General features: G+C 47.7%; 2 protein-coding genes across 5 annotated transcripts; both read right to left on the bottom strand.

Annotated features, from left to right (window-relative positions):
* Positions 1–26: 26 nt before the first annotated feature.
* LOC133510833 (nucleotide sugar transporter SLC35D2-like) lies at positions 27–6,417 on the bottom strand. Of its 3 annotated transcripts, none has more exons than XM_061839222.1 (13): positions 6,175–6,417; positions 5,584–5,617; positions 5,422–5,508; positions 5,234–5,301; positions 4,830–4,901; positions 4,674–4,742; positions 3,484–3,586; positions 3,322–3,414; positions 1,724–1,791; positions 1,564–1,642; positions 1,408–1,490; positions 1,220–1,272; positions 27–1,148 (listed from the first exon to the last, which is right to left on the bottom strand). In XM_061839222.1, exons 1-13 carry the CDS (start codon positions 6,366–6,368, stop codon positions 1,138–1,140), a joined length of 1,014 nt encoding a protein of 337 aa, XP_061695206.1. In that variant the 5' UTR covers positions 6,369–6,417; the 3' UTR covers positions 27–1,137. The 3 variants fall into 3 exon arrangements, with proteins under 3 accessions (XP_061695206.1, XP_061695208.1, XP_061695209.1); XM_061839224.1 differs by having other exon boundaries at positions 4,830–4,874; XM_061839225.1 differs by lacking the exon at positions 3,484–3,586 and having other exon boundaries at positions 3,322–3,447; positions 5,584–5,724; positions 6,175–6,314.
* A 1,030-nt stretch (positions 6,418–7,447) lies between these two features.
* Positions 7,448–17,773, bottom strand: LOC133510599 (SERPINE1 mRNA-binding protein 1-like). Of its 2 annotated transcripts, none has more exons than XM_061838668.1 (9): positions 17,318–17,773; positions 16,111–16,312; positions 15,855–16,013; positions 15,400–15,471; positions 13,874–13,948; positions 13,329–13,506; positions 10,017–10,082; positions 9,693–9,878; positions 7,448–9,452 (listed from the first exon to the last, which is right to left on the bottom strand). In XM_061838668.1, the coding sequence occupies exons 1-9, from the start codon at positions 17,577–17,579 to the stop codon at positions 9,390–9,392; spliced, it is 1,263 nt and encodes a 420-aa protein (XP_061694652.1). In that variant the 5' UTR covers positions 17,580–17,773; the 3' UTR covers positions 7,448–9,389. The 2 variants fall into 2 exon arrangements, with proteins under 2 accessions (XP_061694652.1, XP_061694654.1); XM_061838670.1 differs by having other exon boundaries at positions 7,448–9,449.
* Between the last annotated feature and the right edge of the window lie 402 nt (positions 17,774–18,175).

Below are 18,175 nucleotides of genomic sequence, written 5' to 3'. Positions count from 1 at the left end.
GGCTTCGCTGCGTTCGACTTTACTCCGGATGAAGATCCTTTCGCCTCCAAGCACGCTGAGCCAACAACCACTCTTGTTGCTTGATTAAAAACAATTTTTGTTTTTTAATTACAAAAAAATGAAAAAGTTAACCAGGGGTCGTGAGTTCATATCCCGAGAAGGGTTGCGTCTCGCGTTTAAAAACTGCGCCAAACAAATATGTCCGCTCATCTGAGAGGTCACGCTGTGGAGGTCGCCCCTAACGGGACAAGCCGAAAGAAACTTCGTCAGTCACGTTTGGAAAAAGTTCGGACCTGTATGGAAGGAAAAAAGTGCCACCAGGATTTGAATTTGAAATGTAAAGTCGGCACATTCGTCAATAGTTGGATTTCAGTGTAACTTGTCAATGTTAAAGGAAAATTACGGTAGTAGCAATCTATTCAGTAATACATACTCTTATCTTGATCATGTGATGTTAAATCATCTCATTTAATAGTGTTTTGAGAAGATTTTTAATTGACAATTACGGATTTTCAGGTGCGCTGCCATTTGGGCGAGCCACGTGACCTACGTGCGCCGATTTGACGTTCGATTACGCGGGACACAATTACGGCCAGCGCGGATTTCGCCTCATCTGATGAGGAAATACAGCAGTATCGGTTGATCGGGAAGACGGAAGAACCATCTGAATATTTAACATTATTTACAGCCACAGGTTCAAATCTGTATGGAAATACTCCGCCGATACTCCTATTTCTTCATCGGATGAAGATAAATCAGAAATTTGGAACGGCACGGAACACGTCGCATCGGCCCACGTCGCTCATGTGACTTGCAAAAATGGCGGCGCCACTGAAAATTTGTAGTCGTCGATAAAAAGCTTCTCAAAACACTGCAAACCACCGGAATTTTCCGTTAACGATTCAACCCGTCTACAATTTGCTGTCTGAAATTCACCGTCTGTGCCACCTGGCAGGGTTACTTCAGGTCAGAACTGAACAGCCAGCCAATCGCAGTTACGCTTCCTTAGTCACATGACATCACAATTGAAAAAAAAAACCTACAGACTTAATATAACGACATGCAGAACAAGCTGCCATATGGTAATAATAAGAGACGAAAAAGTGATTGGCGGGTGTCTTTTCTTCAAGGTGAGATTCACGTCTTTTCTGTTAAAAATATGGAAACGTAGAATTAGCAGAATGTATCATTTCACATAAAACACTGGAAATGCTCTTACTCGTTGGCTCTTGTGTGAAGGTGATGACGGAGTACACGAGACTGCCAGCGATGCTTTTAAGGACAAAGATGTGAAAAATGTGAATGTTTTGGGTGAAATATTTCACTTGTCACAATGTGATGATTATAACGTGCACACGCCGCATCTCTTTTGCTCGTCCTGTCAAGAAAGGCGCGAGCTGGGCTTACCTTATGTTCAACCCGATGAAGTTGGTCCAGGAGAAGATGTAGTCCCCGCCCAGGACCATCCCAACGTAGGTCACCGAAATATTCTGCGGCAAGCACAGGCACAGCGACGCTCGATTATCCGACTCGGCGGGCGGCGCCTGGGCCGGCCGGTTTTACCTTGATGCAGCCCACGATGGAGGTGGTCAGCGCCGAGTTGTACTGCGTGCACAGCATGACGGAGTACGTTAAAATGAAGCTGGCGGAGGCATCGAGGACCAATTAGAACGGCGTCGGGAGCGCGGCCGCCGCGTTGCCGAGAGCCCGGCGGCGTGGTTACCCCATGACGCAGGAGAGGACCAATTGCGCGACAAACAGCTTGTCGGACCAGCCGTCGAAGTCCAAACTCTGAAAACAAAGAGCCCAAGTCTCAGCACTGTGACGGGAAGGAAGAAAGAAAGAAAGAAAGAAAGGCACCGCTTCATGGGAACGCTCCAATGATCACTTGTGAAATATTAAATAAAGTGAATTGAGAAAAAGAATCCATCCTGCTTTTCCCATTTTTCATTTCTCAGATCGTCAATGATACTTTGGATAAAAGGCGCTGGTTAGCAAATTGGGAGCCCCATGAACTTATTACAGAAAACGGCTATTTAAAATGCAGATTGAAGATTCATAAAGTCAATTTAAATGACGATGAAGAAATTTATGAGCGATCCCCCCCGTTGATCATTTGCTCTCTCATCTATTTGCGGTTTTTGTGCACAGGTCAAAGTCTTTATTTTGGCGCTAAGCAATTAGCGTAATTTCTGGCCTACAAGCCGCGACTCCCCCCCCCCCCCCCCACACGCTTTCAAGCCTGCGGTTTATGCGGTGATGCGGCTAATGTGTGCGTCTTTCCTAACGGCCGCAAGGGGGCACTCGAGCGCAAAAGGTAAGAGTGAGACCGCCGGAATATATGTGCCGAGGAAGTGACTTTTACAGGCCCTGTTAGCGCTGCGCTAGCGTTACTGTGTTGCTGCTGTGTTACTGGCGTGTCTCAGTGATATTTGCTGGTAAGTTTTGTTTTAAATCGGCCATGTTAGCGTTAGCGTGGTGCTAGCATCAGTGCTAGCTTTAGCGCTAACAAGGGGACATTCAAACGGAAAAGGTAAGCGTGAGACCGGGGGAATATATGTGCCGAGGAAGTGACTTTTACTGGCCCTGTTAGCACTGCGCTAGTGCTGTGCTAACATATTGCTGCTGGGTTACTGGCGTGTCTCAGTGATATTTTTTAACCGGCCTTGTTAGCATTAGCACGGTTGCTAGCTTTAAACTCTGTGTACCATCTTTCTTTGTAAATATCTCGTGTTTCAATGTGGGCACTTGCGGTTCTTACACAGCTGCGGCGTATGTATGTACCAAATGGTATTTCCTTTACTCGGTGAGCCGCTGGGAATTTCGGTATGTTGAAGTGATGGGAGGAGCTTCGTCTCATCGATCCAAGGGTTTTGCCGCCATCTTGTGGTACTTACGGGATGTGACAATCCTACGGTAAGCGTTAAATCCACAGCAAGGTTGAGTTATTTTTCTCCCCGTTGTAATTTTTTTTGTTTGAATGCCATCTGGCAGATTATTTATATTTAATTTGTCAATTTTTTCCACTCGCGGAAGTGGAAAAGCATTCGATGGTGGAGCCCGACACCCGCTGTCGCTCGTAGAGCTATAAAAACAACGATAAATTATTTGTAGTGAAGAATGATTTGCCGACCAATGAACTGAAACGGGATAAAATTCCTCACGGCACACCAAAAAAAAAAAAAAACTTGCGCTCGCCAAATAGTCTCATGAATGTAGTTTTGAAATGGCCGCTTAAATTGTGTATTCATAATTTCCAAAACGACTCCAAATCCAGAAGAAGAGTCCCCATTTTGCAAAGTGGAAGAAAAACATTCAAACCTTTTTCACGTCTCCGGTGTAGTACGCGTACGCCACAGCGGGTAAAATCATGATCAGGGCGTTGTAGTAGAGGAGTCCAAATTTGCCCAAGTCCTGCGGGTGCGCAAGCACAAAGTTCTGATCGGCCTGATGGGGGGGGAGAAAACGAAATGATGAAGTCACCTCGGCATCCAATTTCTGCTTCATGTAAGCGCCGCTGGCCGCCGTCAGCACGTTGTTCAGCATCAGGAAGACGTAGCCCTCCAGGTCAAACGCCAGGTCGGCGCTACCAGGCACACAAATCAAGCGCCTTCACCGTCCGTCTCGCAATCAAAATGACAATTATTCATGCGGTCACGTTTGTGTGTCGGTACCCAAAGTGTGCACCGACTACCGTAATTTCCGACTTTTTTCACACGCTTTCAACCCCGCTGCTTATGCGGTGATGCGGCTAATTTGTGCATTTTTTCTAACGGCCGCTAGTATCAGTGCTAGCTTTAGCGTTAACAAGGGGCCACTTGTGCGGAAAAGGTAAGAGTGAGACCGGTGGAATATATGTGTCGAAGACGTGACTTTTACCCGTATGTTGATTTTTTTTTTGGCCTTGTTAGCGCTGTTCTTGCATGAGAGCTGTGCTAGCATGTTCCTGCTGTGTTACTGCCGTGTCTGTGATTTTACCTTTATTTTTGTTTTTTTAAACCCGGCCTGTTAGCACCGCTCTAGCGTTAGCGCTGTGCTAGCGTGTTGCTGCTATGTTACTGCTGTGTCTCAGTGATTTTTACCGGTATTTTTTAATTTTTTCCACCGGCCCTGTTAGCGCCGCGTTAGCGCGTTGCTGCTGTGTTACTGCCGTGTCTCAGTGATTTTTACCAGTATGTTTTTTTTAACTGGCCCTGTTAGCATCGCGCCAGCGTTAGCGCCACAGAGAAAACAGGATGGAAAAAGCGTTAGCTCTGCGCTGTTGTGTTACTGCCGCGTTTCAGTGATTTAGGTATGTTTTTTTTGTTAGTTTTTTTTTTTTTTTTTAACCAGCCCACTTCGTGCTACTGTGTTGTTGCTATGTTAAGGTACTCTGAAAACTCTTGCTGTGTACCGCCTTTCTTTGTAAATATCTCGCGTTTCAATGTGGGACTTGCGGCTTTTACACAGGTGCGGCTCATGTATGTACCAAATGGTATTTCCTTTGCAAATGTACATGGTGGGGCTTATACTCAGGTGCGCTCTGTAGGTCGGAAATTGCACTATTTCAAATTGTAGAAAAAGTGCCACTTTCTCAGTGTGCTCCCACGAAAAAAGATTCTACGACAAACACGTACAAGGCTGCACCCCCGTTTGTGAACTACGCTTCCTGTGCACGGGCAGGGCCGACTCACCTGGCGGCTAGCAAAGCGCCGAAGATCATCGTGAAAACGGTGGCTTGGATCGCCGTCGAGTACGTCTTTCTGATGACAAAAAGGGAAATCGTAAACGCGTGTCCGGCTGAAGTGTCGCCACGGCGACCTTATTGCTTGGAAACGAGCGAGACTCGCCTGAGCAGGACGCTTTCGCACAGCATGGTGAAGAGGATGCTGAACCTCCTCAGAACCGTAAACATGGGTAAACTAATCCAGTTCAGGGAAAACAACAGTTGCAAAAGCCGCCTTGCGTCACTTCGTATCCGTGGTTCCACCAGGTGGTACAGTTCAGCTTTAACGTGACCTGAAGTCGACTTTCCGGAAACTGCACTCGTCTAATTTATCTTTGGCGGACTTTTGACTTTTCGTCTATACATTTGAAAACGGAGATGATGCTGACGGAGGTGCAGTGGCACGACCTCAACGGCGCCATTCGCGCACCGCAGCGCAACTGCAGCAAGACTTTTGTCAAGAGGAACCGAAAACACAACAAATCTGTACAGCTTGGTGGAACCGGGTACACATTTTTAGAAACTGACTTGAGCCGTTGAGTCCCTAACAGTCCGGATATCTGATTCCCTGCATGGAGTAGAGGCAGCGGGAACATCTGCAGACGGGAGGAAGAAAAATAAAAGTAAGTAAAACAAAAAGAGGAGGCCGACACGGAAGAAACCTTTACAAGACACAAGCGCGGACTTTGTGAGGCCAAATAGGATCGAAAGCTGACCTTGCGCGGTATACTCGGGTCCATGTCCGGAAATGAGATGACAGTCAGCATTTTGCCCACCCTCAGAATCACCACCGTGGCCAACATCTGGCGAAGCAAAGTCAAGCGAGACGGTCACACCGGCGGACGCTGACGGACGCGGGAAGCAAATACTGAACTCACTTGGCCGATCCCAACAAACGTCGACGAGGGAAATCTGCAGTGGGCGTTCAAAAGCAGTGCAGAGAGAAAATGGATACTTTTTTGTGAAGATGCTCATCATCTTGACACCAAATTCAATGGACAGGTTTCCAATTACGCCATCTTGTGTGTCATAGAGGTCAGAGAACACAGGTGACAGGTGAAGTTTTTTTTCCATCCTTAATTTATCCGATTGGTCTAAGGGTGCTGGTGACGTCATTGGAAACCCATCCATTCATTGTTATGAAATGCAACAAACGCAAGAACGTTGGGGATTTTTTTTTTTTAAAATGCATTTAAAGTATAAACATGAAATAAAATAGTGATGTGAGATAATAATTAGAACAAAAGTTGAGAACATAACCCTGAGGGACCCCGTACTGGAGAAGTCAGTCCGAGACTTTATTTTTTTTTTTTTTTCTCTAATGAGCGTTGGAGTTGGGTGGCTAAAACACGATCGGGGAAATGTTGTCATCCGCTCAAAACGCTAAAAGTACGAAGGTGTTCCCGCATAAGCAGCTTTCCCGAGAAAGTAGATCGTTGTGAGCTCCGCCGTCGTACTTTGGACTTCACCTGTAGCTGCTGAGGACACTTTTGTTCACAACGACGATGACAAAGGAAGCGAGTCCGTAAAATCCCGCGGCCAGCAGCCTGGAGAGTCTCGAGTAGCCGTCACGAGAAGCGGCATCGCCGTCCCGTCTCAGGGACGCTGCTCGTCTTTCGGCTTCAGGTGAACATCGCCGCCGGCGGCTGCGCTTTTCCGCCATGTTTGTTTCTCAGCTCTTCATTCGCCGCCCGCAGGAGTTCAAAGTTCAATCGCTCATGCGCATGCGTAGGAGAGGGGCACTATTTATTTTTTTCACTCCGCAAGTTTATTCGTCGTCGTCTTCTTCTTCTTCTTTCGGCTTGTCCCTTTCGGGGTCTTGCTTTTCCACTTTATTTAGAATCGTACGTCATATTAAAATTATCAGATGTACATAAAGGTACTGTCAAAAGGATTATTGTACTGTCCTGGATTATTCCGAGTTATTCCCCTCCAACTATTATTAGTCAAGATCTAACATTAAAATTTAATAAACATCCCACAGAGAAATAAAGTTCCAAAAGTGAGCCCACAAATCATGTACATAGCACTACATACAAGAAAATACAAAAAGAAAACATTGTACACGGTACAAAGCGTGTTTGCATTTCACCCATTAATTTCATTTTTAAATTAACTTTCATCATACAACCCTTAGGTTACCGAGTATTATTTAGTACACTTCATCAAATCCTCAAAGTTCAAGAAGGCCCCACTTGCATCCATTAAGACACATAGATCAGATGGAAGCTAATAGCTAGCTTAGACAGATGAGGAAAGATAAATGGGATGGGCTCCAGCACTACCGCGACCCTTGTGAGGATAAGCTGCTCAGAAATGGCAGGATTTTAAGGAAGGTCCCACTTGCATCCATTAGGCGCAAAATCGACCAAATGCATTTCGAACCAGTAGTGAGCATCTTGGTGATATGTCTACTTTTGGAACAAACAGGAATATGGTCAAGTTATTGCAAAATCAGTTTTATCTAATTCGTCATACATTTTTCTCTTATTGGTACGTACGCTCAAATTATTTAGTGTTCTGTTTTTTTTTTGATAGGACGAGGACCAGACTAATAAAAAGTTAAATATTGCGCAATGGCCAAATCAAGCACCTGAATCTCATTCATCTTGGAAATATCTCGTTAAAGATGAAAAAAATTAATATTAACTGTTACTAGTGAAAATAACAACAAAAAGACATTAGGGGAAACAAAACACGGAAAGAAATGTTTACGTTGACCTGACACAAACTGACCTTATGGAGGTTTGGCATCACTCTTTATTTTCAAATACATCTTCATCTTTTACAATAACAGCCAATTTATACTATACGTCTCTTTTTTTTTCCAAACAGATTGACGCGTACGAGCCAGATACAGAATTCAGAACCGGTAGCCAGGACTTGAACCAATACGTTAAATTGCAATCAACAAATGTACAGCAGCTCCAAAAACTAAAGCTACAGTAATTCACTGCAAGCTATAAAAACCTGCATTTTTTTTTTTTGTCATTTTCATAACCACATTTAACGATGTAGTGTGGTCCTCATTTCAGTTTATAATAAAGGAGTTAAGTTACAAAATGTAAAAGCAGTGTAACATTTAATCCGTAGTCACCGTGTTGTATTCCATTCGAATAGCAAACAGTATTGCCCTAAATTTCATTTTTTGTTTTGTTTTGTTTTTTTTTTTAATAATGAGTCCACTTTCCGTTTTGGGAATATACTCGACACCTCTAAAGAAAGTGATTAAAACAGGGATGTTTGCGCAATGTTTTACCGTCACGTGGCTCAAAACAGTCATTCAAGGAAAAGCATAAAAAAAAAAAAAAATAATAAAATACCATAAATGTTGAGCCACCTGCGGCAGCACATTACCGCGGAGCGCAGAACTCCAAAGTACGACACCGCGCTGCGAACTTTAGTGCTACACTCAGGACCTCCCCAAAACCCGCTTCATGACAATAGGACGCCCGTGTCGGCAGCGCGTGCCCGTGCAACAATTGTTTACGTTACATTCTGTAGATCGTGATTGTTGCACAATGACAGCAGACATCATGCATGAGTGCTGCTGCACTCATCAAATAATAATAATAATAATAATAATAATAGACAGAGCAAAATAGGATCTACAGAAAGGGGTGGGAGTCTTCAGAGGGCTGGTGCTGGGAAAGACCCAAATGCTTTTTGAGATGCGGCAGGCGCAGCACGTTCCCAAGGTTCGGAATGTCGGCCTGCGGCGTCGGCCCGCCTCGTTGGAGACTTCAGGCCAGAACCTGCTTGCTGTTCTGACCGCTTGAAGAAGACGAGTAACTTTAGAAGTGACCGGTGGCCACTCTTGCACGTTCAGTCACGTGCGCCCCACACTCGGCGGAAGGAAATCAAATAAAGCGGTCCTGAATTTCCAAGTAGGATGAGCGAAGCTAACAGGACCAGCCTAAAGATAACACACCCCGCAAACTGACAAGCCGAGAACTACCCAAAAAAAAAAAAACTATCCAGAAAAGGAAAAGCTGCATTTACTTTCACTGCACAACAAGCAGAAAAAAAATACCAAGCTTATTATCAATTTTTTTTTTTGTAGGATGTCACTGTTGCCTGGTTACTCTCGAAAGGAGACGGCCCGTCAGGGATAATTTCACTTTTAATTCAAATTCACGTGAAGTTAGACTTGGGATATCTAATACACGTTTCATATGTAGTGCAGCGCTACCACATCAGTGTGTATCGTTAACAGTGGGAGGGAAGAAACGCACTCCAGTCCAAAGTCTTCCCGGACCCCCGTAATACTGGGCTGAGAGCTCCACGGAGACGTGAAACCCACAAATGGCAAAAAAAAAAAAAAAACCCGCATCATTTCACGCAGCACACACAAACAAATGATGCACGCCTAATCTCTGGGGTGGTGTCGGGGGATAGATGAAAACATCCCTGCTTTAAGGTTTAAAATACAAAACGTCAGTGTGACAAGAGGTCCTTTTTCCCCACTTTTTGTCCTGTCAGTTTTGCTTCAAAAGAGGTCAAATTTCAGTCCTCTGGTGCGGGGCGACTGTCTCTTTTTTTTTTTTTTTTTTTTTTTTTTGCCGTCGATGGATTTCTTATATATTTGAGAATGTGGTAAGCATGCAAGCCTCGTAGAAGGGGGGGGGGGGGCGGCGAGGGGCAGGAGGGCAGAGGGGAATGGCCGGAGACTGCGGAGGAGCCTTCAGGCCAGCGCGGGGAAGGCCTCGGGGTCGTCCACGTTGGGGACCAGCACGCCACTTGCCTGCTGGGAGAACAAAAAACCAGGCTGGGATCCACAACAAAAAGGTCCCCTTTAGGGGACTACTCAGAAGTTAAACACTTTGGGGACGAGCCCGGGCGTCAGCACAGACCGGCACAAAGTGAGGCGACCTCACCGGGCCTCCCCAGCAGCTTTTATGCATCGCTGCCTTTTTCGGCGCAGGCGTTTGTTATCGTTGCGCTATTGTGAGCGCATTTCCGCCTTTGTCCTCGCCTGCGACGTTACCTTTTCAGAGCGGCTTCCGCCACGCGCCGGCCTGCCGCCTCCCCCGCCGCGGCCTCCCCGGCCCCCGCGGGGGCCGCCGCGCCCGCGGCCGGGGCGGCCCAGGTCTCCGAAGTTGATCTCCAGCTGGGACGTGATGTCGTTGGCCGGCTTGCGGAAGTGGTGCTCTGCGGATTCGTCACCGGTGCCCTGCGCGCAAAGCATTCACAGTTCAGATTTCGTTACAATTGGACTGGATGACTTCATGTTTTCTTGTCATTTTTGTCACCGTAAGATCGCCACAGTGCCGACGAACAAATGCTACGACCGATGTGAGATTGCACGCACCTTTTGGTACAGGGTTTGCCCGTCTACTTCTGTTTCTGAGGCATCAATCAAAGCTCCGACAGGCCTCTGAAAATGATAGACAGGAAGTGACGACGCAGAGCTTTCCGACACGACAAGTTTCATAAAAAGCGTGCCTACGGAAGTGAATATGTGCCACCAGGATTTGAATTGAAAATGTCAAGTGATCACATTTACAATAGTTGCTGCAATTCGCTGTCTGAAATTCACCGTCCGTGCCACCAGGCAGGGTTACTTCGGGTCAGAACCGAAGAGCCAGCCAATCCAGTTACGCTTTCTTAGTATGTGACGTCACGTGACTAAGAAAGCGTAACTGGATTGGCTGGCTGTTCGGTTGTGACCTGAAGTAACCCCGCCTGGTGGCATTCCAGACAGCGAATTGTAGCCGGTTGAATCGTGAACAAATGAGATGTTACGTTGAAATACAACTGTTGAAAATGTGATCCCTTTACATTTCAAATTCAAATTCTGTTTTCTGTGGCATTTCAAATTCAAATCCCGGTGGCACGTATTTACTTCCATACGTGCCTCGTTCATCCAGCGCATTCTCATTGTCGGGAATCGCTTTGTTAAGTGAACTTATGAAGCCTGAAATGGTGGAACGTCTCTCTGACAACCACAACAATTCAATTCCCAAAAGTTATGCAAAAGGATAAATGAGTCTTCCACGGAAGACTGAAACAAAACAGCAAACCCCGACTACTTCATATCACAAAGACTGTGCGGCCACTTGAAGACTTTCCAAAACAATGTTCTCAACAGTCTTATAGTGGTAGTGTAATTTTTAAAAAAAAAAGTAAGGACCACACATTTCAAGGACAAGAGCAGCGCTTGAGATTCCAGTGGTACCTCTACTTACGAAATGGATCCATTCCGGCAGTCATTTTGTAACGTGAATTTTTTCACAAGTAGAAGCGATTTTTACACGGAAATCGCCTAACCCGTTCCGAGCCCCCCCCGACAAAACGAAGCATTCAATGTACAGAATGTAAAAAAAATAATCAAAATGATGTTCATTTACCTTTGGCGTTGGGCAACGTTGCCAAGATGGTGAGTGCGAGTGACAAGCGAAAGGCATCGCGGGGGACGGAGGAGGAGGCCCGCGCACAACTTCATTCTACTCAAATGATTAAATTCCACTTCAAACTATGAATTCTAAAGAAACACGAACTTTTTAGAACTTAACGTTTAACTTCCGTCGCTTCTTTTCGCCCGCTTCGGTTCAGTTTCACCACCAGCAGCGGTGATTGGCGGGCGTTTGGTGAAGTAGCGATCCAAGGTCGTTTGCCCTGGACGGCTTTTGACAATCTTCGGAAAATGCAGCAGGCGGACGTCATCAAAGTGAGCGATAGCCCGGCTAGTTGACACATTTTCCGGATGATTCATTTGAATGAATGCGCAGATGTCCTGGAATTTCGCCAACGCTTCTTTGATTCGGTCCGACGGGATGGCGGCTGCCTCCTCCTCTACGTCCTCCTCACTGAACTGCTCCTGCATTGCCGTGGCCTCCGACTCCTTCAGCTCCTCGCGGCGCTCCTGAACCAACTCGTCGACGTCCTCCTCCTCGACCGCGAGCCCCGTGGCCTTTCCCAGCGACAACATTTCTTCGACTTCAGGTTGAAGTTGGCGCTCAACCTCCACTTTGACCCCCTCAAACTCCCGTGGCGCAACAGCGGGAGGCCACGGCCTTCTCCAGGCCGCGTTAAGGCTTCGTCCGCTCACCTCCCCCCAAGCCGCGTCGATTAAATTGAGGCAATCGACAACGTCGAAGTGCTCCTTCCAAAACTCACGAAGGGTAAGGTGCGTATTCTCGGTGACGTCGAAACACCTCTTGAACAGCCATTTGGTGTACAGCTTCTTAAAGTTTGAAATGACTTGTTGGTCCAAGGGCTGCAGGAGAGTTGCAGCACCCTAACGAAGGAGAACTCCTCCAGGGTGTCATCTCGGAGGCCGGCCGGCCGGCCGGGCGGTCGGGCGGGCGGGGGCTTTGTCGAGAATGAGGAGGCACTTGAGGGGGAGATGAATCTCTTCTAGGAACGTCAAAAGCCGAGCTCAGCCTCGGCATTGGCCCTCCACGTCACCGGAAGTTGCTCTTTAAGGATTTTGTGGGTTTTCGCAGCGGTACACCAGCAGGGGCTTAATTTTACAATCCCCACTGGCGTTGGCACAAAGGGCGAGCGTAAGGCGGTAACACTTCGTCGGGTGGCGGCCAGGCGCTTTCTCCTCCTCCTCCTCCGCTGTCAGGAATGTACGATGAGGCATCTTTTTCCAAAACAGGCCGGTCTCGTCACAACTGAACACTTGCTGCGCGACGTAGCCTTCTTCCAAAACCAATTCTTCGAATTTCCCGACAAATTCTTTGGCCGCCTTCTGGCCTGCGCTCGATTGGTCGCCGCGCCGAACAACGGAGTGAATTCCGGTCCTCCTCTCGAACTTTGCGAACCAGCCGTGCGATGCCCGAAATTTCGGGTGCGGCGCCTGTTCCGAAGTTCCCTCGCCGCGGTTCTATTGCGCCACTTTCAACCCAAGATGCAGGACGTTTACGTTCGGTGCAAATCCAGCGAGATTTCTTCGTAACTAGAGACGTTATTTTTCCGAGGAGGGGTTTCATAACCTGAATTTTTCGTTTCTAGAGGTACCGCTGCGATTACAAGATGGCAGAGAAATGTTACATTCTGATCAGTTTGGGCGAATTTGCTTTTTTTTTTTTTACATGTGGCGGACTCCATTGAAATCCTCTGAGTATTAATAATCCGATCTTTACTTGTATTTCAATTCAGGAGTTGGTAAACTTCAATCCTCCCCAATCAATCTTTAATTAATTAACCAAATGTGTATTGCGCTTACAGGTCAAAACCAAAAGATCTTTCTTTCTGTGGCGCTTATCCTCATTCGATTAGCGAGCGAGCTGGAGTTTCTCCCAGTTAACTCCCCCCCCCAAGAGGAGGGGTACGCCCCGCACTGGTCACCGGCTAATCGCTGGGCACGTACAGACACACTTTTGACACTCACCTCCATACCTATGGACAATTTCAAAGAGACTTGAATGAACCCAATGTGTGTTTTAGGATTTCGGGAGGAATCTAGAGTGTGGAGAGAAATGCCACAAACGCCGGACCACACAACAATGAGATCGATACAGTTTCTAAGAGCCGGACCACCGGGGGCTGCCACACTAGCGCACGTCACAAGGAACTGGGAGATACGAGAATAAGACGCGTCTACACATGAGGCAAGACGTCGGTCGGATAGCGAGCAGGCGTTGCACCCGCAGAATTGCGGGCCCGCACTTACGTCTTCACTCTTGGACTTGTGCAGCACGTATCCTTTCTTCCACTGGCTGTCGGCGCCCTCGTTGGGCTTGCGGATGTTGAACTCCACCTTGGTGCGCTCCTTGTCTTGCATGGCCTTCCACTCGTCCAGTGTCATCTCGCGGGGGCCTTCCAGTTTCACTTCTTCCACCTCGTTCTCCCTGCAGAGCCGGGTTAAAAATGACCCCTTAGCCCTCAACATGCCACCGACCGAAAAGCTCGATGACCTTGTTCTTATTGGACTTTACACCGATAATTGTTGGTTTTTCCTGATCGGCTTTAATGTCTAAATGAGCTTCCGAGAATTTACACATTTACTCTGCGTCACCGTCGTGCACAGTACAGTGGCACCTCTACTCATCAAATTCATCCATCCAGGAAGTTGTTTCTTATCGTGAATTTTTTTGTAAGTAGAAGCGCATTTTAACATGTAAATAGTGTAATCCGTGCAGGTGATTTGGAAGCACTCCCGGCGAGCGCGAAAGTCAACATCCTCGCACTCCGACTTGACGGGATGTAAACACTGACTTGTTCTCAGAGCCCGCCGGTGCCGCTTCGTCTCCCTCGGGGGTCGTCTCAGCAGGAGGGGACCCTTGAGCCTCACTGAAAAACAAAAGCATCCAGCAGCGTTTTACAAACTTTACTGATGAGCTATGGCACATACTTTTACATTAGAAAAAAATTCACTCACAAGGACGTCCCAAAATGTATATACAATCATGGCTAAAAACGTTGGCCCAAGTTGGGCAAAACCAGGTGGACCAGTGTAAATCGCTCACTTAAGAGCCCTGCAATGTGCTTAATGTGTTATGCCAATTAGGCTACGTTCATACTACAGATCAATAACAATTTTATTCGCCCAATGTCAAGGTGAACAGTACCAGTCACTCACATTGAAAAATGTACAGGTGTGGTCAGTCATGCCCCCAGATATAAAGTTGTGGGCGTGTGTTCTGTTTGTAATTATGAGCGTACCCCTTTAAGAGCGGAGGGGGGGGGGGCGGTGCCAGGTAAATTAGGAAGTAGAAGTAGGCTGAGCAGCAGCTTGCTGTTCGAGAGCGTGTGCTTCCGTATTAAAAAAAAAAAAAAAAAAGACGTCAGGCTGTGGTTCACTGCGCTGGATCGGTTTTCATGTGCGCCGAGTGCGCAGCTTAGAGGGAACATGGGTCAAGACTTCACAAAATAAGTGACGTCTTTCAATATTTATGTGTTTCTACTTGTAAATAATTTTACATGCGTGATCTTTTGTGCTCGACTGTGCAGATTTGCGAGTGTGATGGCACCGCACGTGCCTGACAAATGCCATCGATTGCAGTGCAGTTCTGTTTTGCTTGCTGACCCAGGCCTCTTTCATATGTGGATACAAAGTGGATATGAATTGGACGCGAGTGTAATATGGAACTTCGCGGGTCCCGCGTCCGACAAAACAGACGGACACAAAACGGCAACGGCACTCAAATGTGATCATTTGCCACAGCCCACCTGAAGAGCGCGCGTGGCGCACTAACGTGCCACGTGAATTACTGGATTACTTTTGAAGATACTCAGTATACATGTAGTACAAGTAGACAGTAAATTAACAAATCATTTCAATAGACACCTTGTGCCATCTTGTGATTGGATCGGTAATCATTTTTTTTTTTTTTTAAACATGCTGAATGGTGATCGACCCCAAAAATCCTGATCGTGTAAATGCGCCGCCTCACATGCGTGTGACGTTACGGGTGCATTCTATCCACAACAGAAGTCGTATATATATATATAAATATATATTTTTTTGCATTTGTTTTTTTACGTGAGCAACTGCATAAAATGATCACATAGAACAAAAATAAATAAAAATAACAAATCTGAATTGGACATAATGATAACGCCAATAATGCCACAGGTAGAGTTTCACTGTGAATGGCACTACAGGAGTAGGGGAAAATGAAAGTATACAAACTGGGATCGTGCAGTCACCAAGAGAATTTTTTTTTTTTTTTTACATTTTTGAAATCTGACCTCTAAGGACTAGAAGGTGCGCGTACCCAACCACGTGAATTTTTGCTCACCTGGGTTCCTCCTTCGCGTTTCCCCAGTTGTGTGAGCCGCTGCCGCTACGCTTCTCCTCGCTTTTCTGATTCCTGAGGCGACACAAAGAGGAAAGTCGTATAACGCACGCAGCTTATGAAGAGAATCTTCTGAGGGTCCTCGCTTTACAACAGAGTTCCATCGCCACGTCTGCGACGGCACTGCAAATCGGATGCAATTCAGAACGAGCCGTAGTCGTAACGACCTGGCTTTTTCCCCTCAAATAATTTAGAGGGGATTAATCCCAATCCTTACGATTATTTGAACTGATACAAGTCAAACAAATTTGAAGTTACGTCAGCTATTATTCGGGGAACTAACTTTACGTCCAAGTCAAAATGTTTGGATTGTGACAAAAGCGTTGCCGACTACGACTGTTGCAAAGTGAGGAACTCGTGCATTTACCGAGCGAGTCCCTTCATGCATAAAGACTCACGATTTGTCAGTGCCGCTGTGTCTGTCAAAGTCTCGTTTGCCACGGGAGTCGAAGCCTTCCCCTCTGCCCGTGCCTCGCCCTCGTCCGCCGCGGCCACCTCGGCCGCCGCCTCCGCGCCCTCTCGGGGGCCGGTCCCCGGAAGGCCGTTCTCCGGAAGGCCTGAAGACGAGGGACAACCAGAGAAGCTCAATTGTGCTCTTGGGATCCGGACCCGGAGGGATGCGTTCATCATGTGGCGCTCCATCCCTGCACTCACTTGTGGTCTGCGGAGAAGTCGCCGCCGCCGCCGCCTCCCTCAGGCTTGTCCTCGGCAGGTTTCTCAAAACGCCGCTCACGAGGTGGTCTGCGGTCCGGCCGTTTGTCTCCGGGTCGCCCCTCGACCTGGTTCCCCTGATGCTGATGCTGGGGGCCCTGGTGACCTTGCTGCTGCTCTGGCCTTCGACCCACGCGTCGGGTTCCTGTCCATCACGCAAGCAGGTGCGGTCAGATTTGGCTGACACCCTTTTTTTGAGAAACATTTTTCAGACGTTAAGACAGCTCCAAGGTCTCTAAAGGGCACGCCTTCCGAGGATTAAGAAATTAGGAACACGTATCTTGCTGGAATCTGACCGTTTTAGGGGCCCGTGTCATGCAATTGAGTCAGCCCGAACGCTGTCCCTGTCCGCCCTCCAAAAAAGCGAGAAAGTGTCCTCCGCAGAGCCTCAAAATGATTATATTCTTTTTTTTTTGTTTTCATTCTCCAACCTGTGCCTCATCATGATTTTCATTTTCAAATCCATGAATGTCGTCCTATTCAAATCGAGGAGGCTTGTTTTCCCTTTTGTTTGACTTCACGTCTATGAAATAACGTGTGTATTTACTTCTCACTAATAGTTAAGAGAGAATTAAAGTTGTGAAATGATTTCGGCATTCAAGCAACACATTGAATTTGACATCAAAGCATGCACGAAGCACTTTTCGCTCTCTGGAGCGCCTTTCGCATGCAGAGTTTTACAGGTGAGGCACTATTAGCTGCTTGAAATCACATACCTCGGCTCAAAGGTTTCCGACTCATTTTAGTCAATGTTGAGCGCGACTGCCTGACTGTCATGCGCAAAAGAACGTGGAACCGAACCCGCTCGTTGATGTCTGCGAGACTTGTCTGCAAATTTCAGCGCGTCCGGACCGCGCCGAGCGCCACCGGAGCGGCGCGCGCATTCCAACGGGATGCGAGCTGAGCTCCACGCGCACGCGGAGAACGATGGCAGAAAAACAACCAAAAAAAAAAACAAAACAAAAAAAAAAAGAAGCGAAGGACGCCACCTCCGCGTGTCCTCTAAACAACAAGCCAGCGGGCTCCGCGTTGACCTCGCTGTCCAGCAGCGGCGGCTAACTGGCTAGCTAGCTGGCGAGCTAGTTAACGGGACAGTTGAGCATCGCGGCAAAGTCAAGGCGTGCGCGGACGTACGTGCCGGTTTGTTTACCTTCTTTTTTGAGCGCCGCCGCAGGCTGGGACTCCTCCTTCTTCTCCACGAGCGGGTTCTTCCTGTCCTTCTGCGACTCCTTCTTGGGCTGCTTAGCGGCGTGAGCCGCGCTCCTGGCGGACGCGGCGGCGGCGGCGGCCCCCTCCTTCTTCTTGTTTTCTGCTGCTTTCAGGATCTCGGACGGGTCGGACTCGTCGTCCGGTAGCTGGTCGAAGCGGTTGGTGACGACGCAGCCGAAGCCTTCTTGCAGGTGGCCGGGCATGATGGCGCCCCTTCAGCTAGATGCACCTCCGATTGGCCGGGGCTCGACGCGAACTATTCGCTGGATGCTGCCACAAGATGGCTGGGAGCGCGGCCCCTTCTCTTCCGGTGCGAGCAACATCCGGGACACGGCGAAGCGCGCTCTCGCCCGCCCGCCCGCGACATGTTGACGTGATGGAATGGCGGGCGCACTCCGACGCCCTCGGACAACAAGTTCCCCCTTTTTCATTCGCCACTCGGGAGTCGCATGCACGGAAACGTCATATCGGAAACATGGACGGTTTTTTTTTTTTCCGTTTGTGTTTACGAAACCAACCCTCACGGACAGCGTCAGCATTAAAACGCATCTGCTCAATGATATTCCGAGCAGGGGTGAGCACATTTTTTTTTTTCGGGTTGGTTGAGGGAGCCCTCGCAGCTCAGGGGTCAAACTCAAAGCCCGGGGGCCAGGTTTTGGCTCCCCACGTCATATCACGTGGCCCGCGTGGGCAAATCACGTGTCGTCAGCAGGAAGTTCCACCTCAAAAAATAATTGACTCCCATATTAACACTATAACAACTGCCATTAAATACAACAGCATAGAAGGCCCAATTTCT

Source organism: Syngnathoides biaculeatus, chromosome 13 (genome assembly GCF_019802595.1).
Source record: "Syngnathoides biaculeatus isolate LvHL_M chromosome 13, ASM1980259v1, whole genome shotgun sequence".
In the NCBI taxonomy this organism is placed as follows: Eukaryota; Metazoa; Chordata; class Actinopteri; order Syngnathiformes; family Syngnathidae; genus Syngnathoides; species Syngnathoides biaculeatus.
Note: the sequence above shows the minus strand (reverse complement) of the source record. Positions and strands in the feature narration are given on the sequence as shown.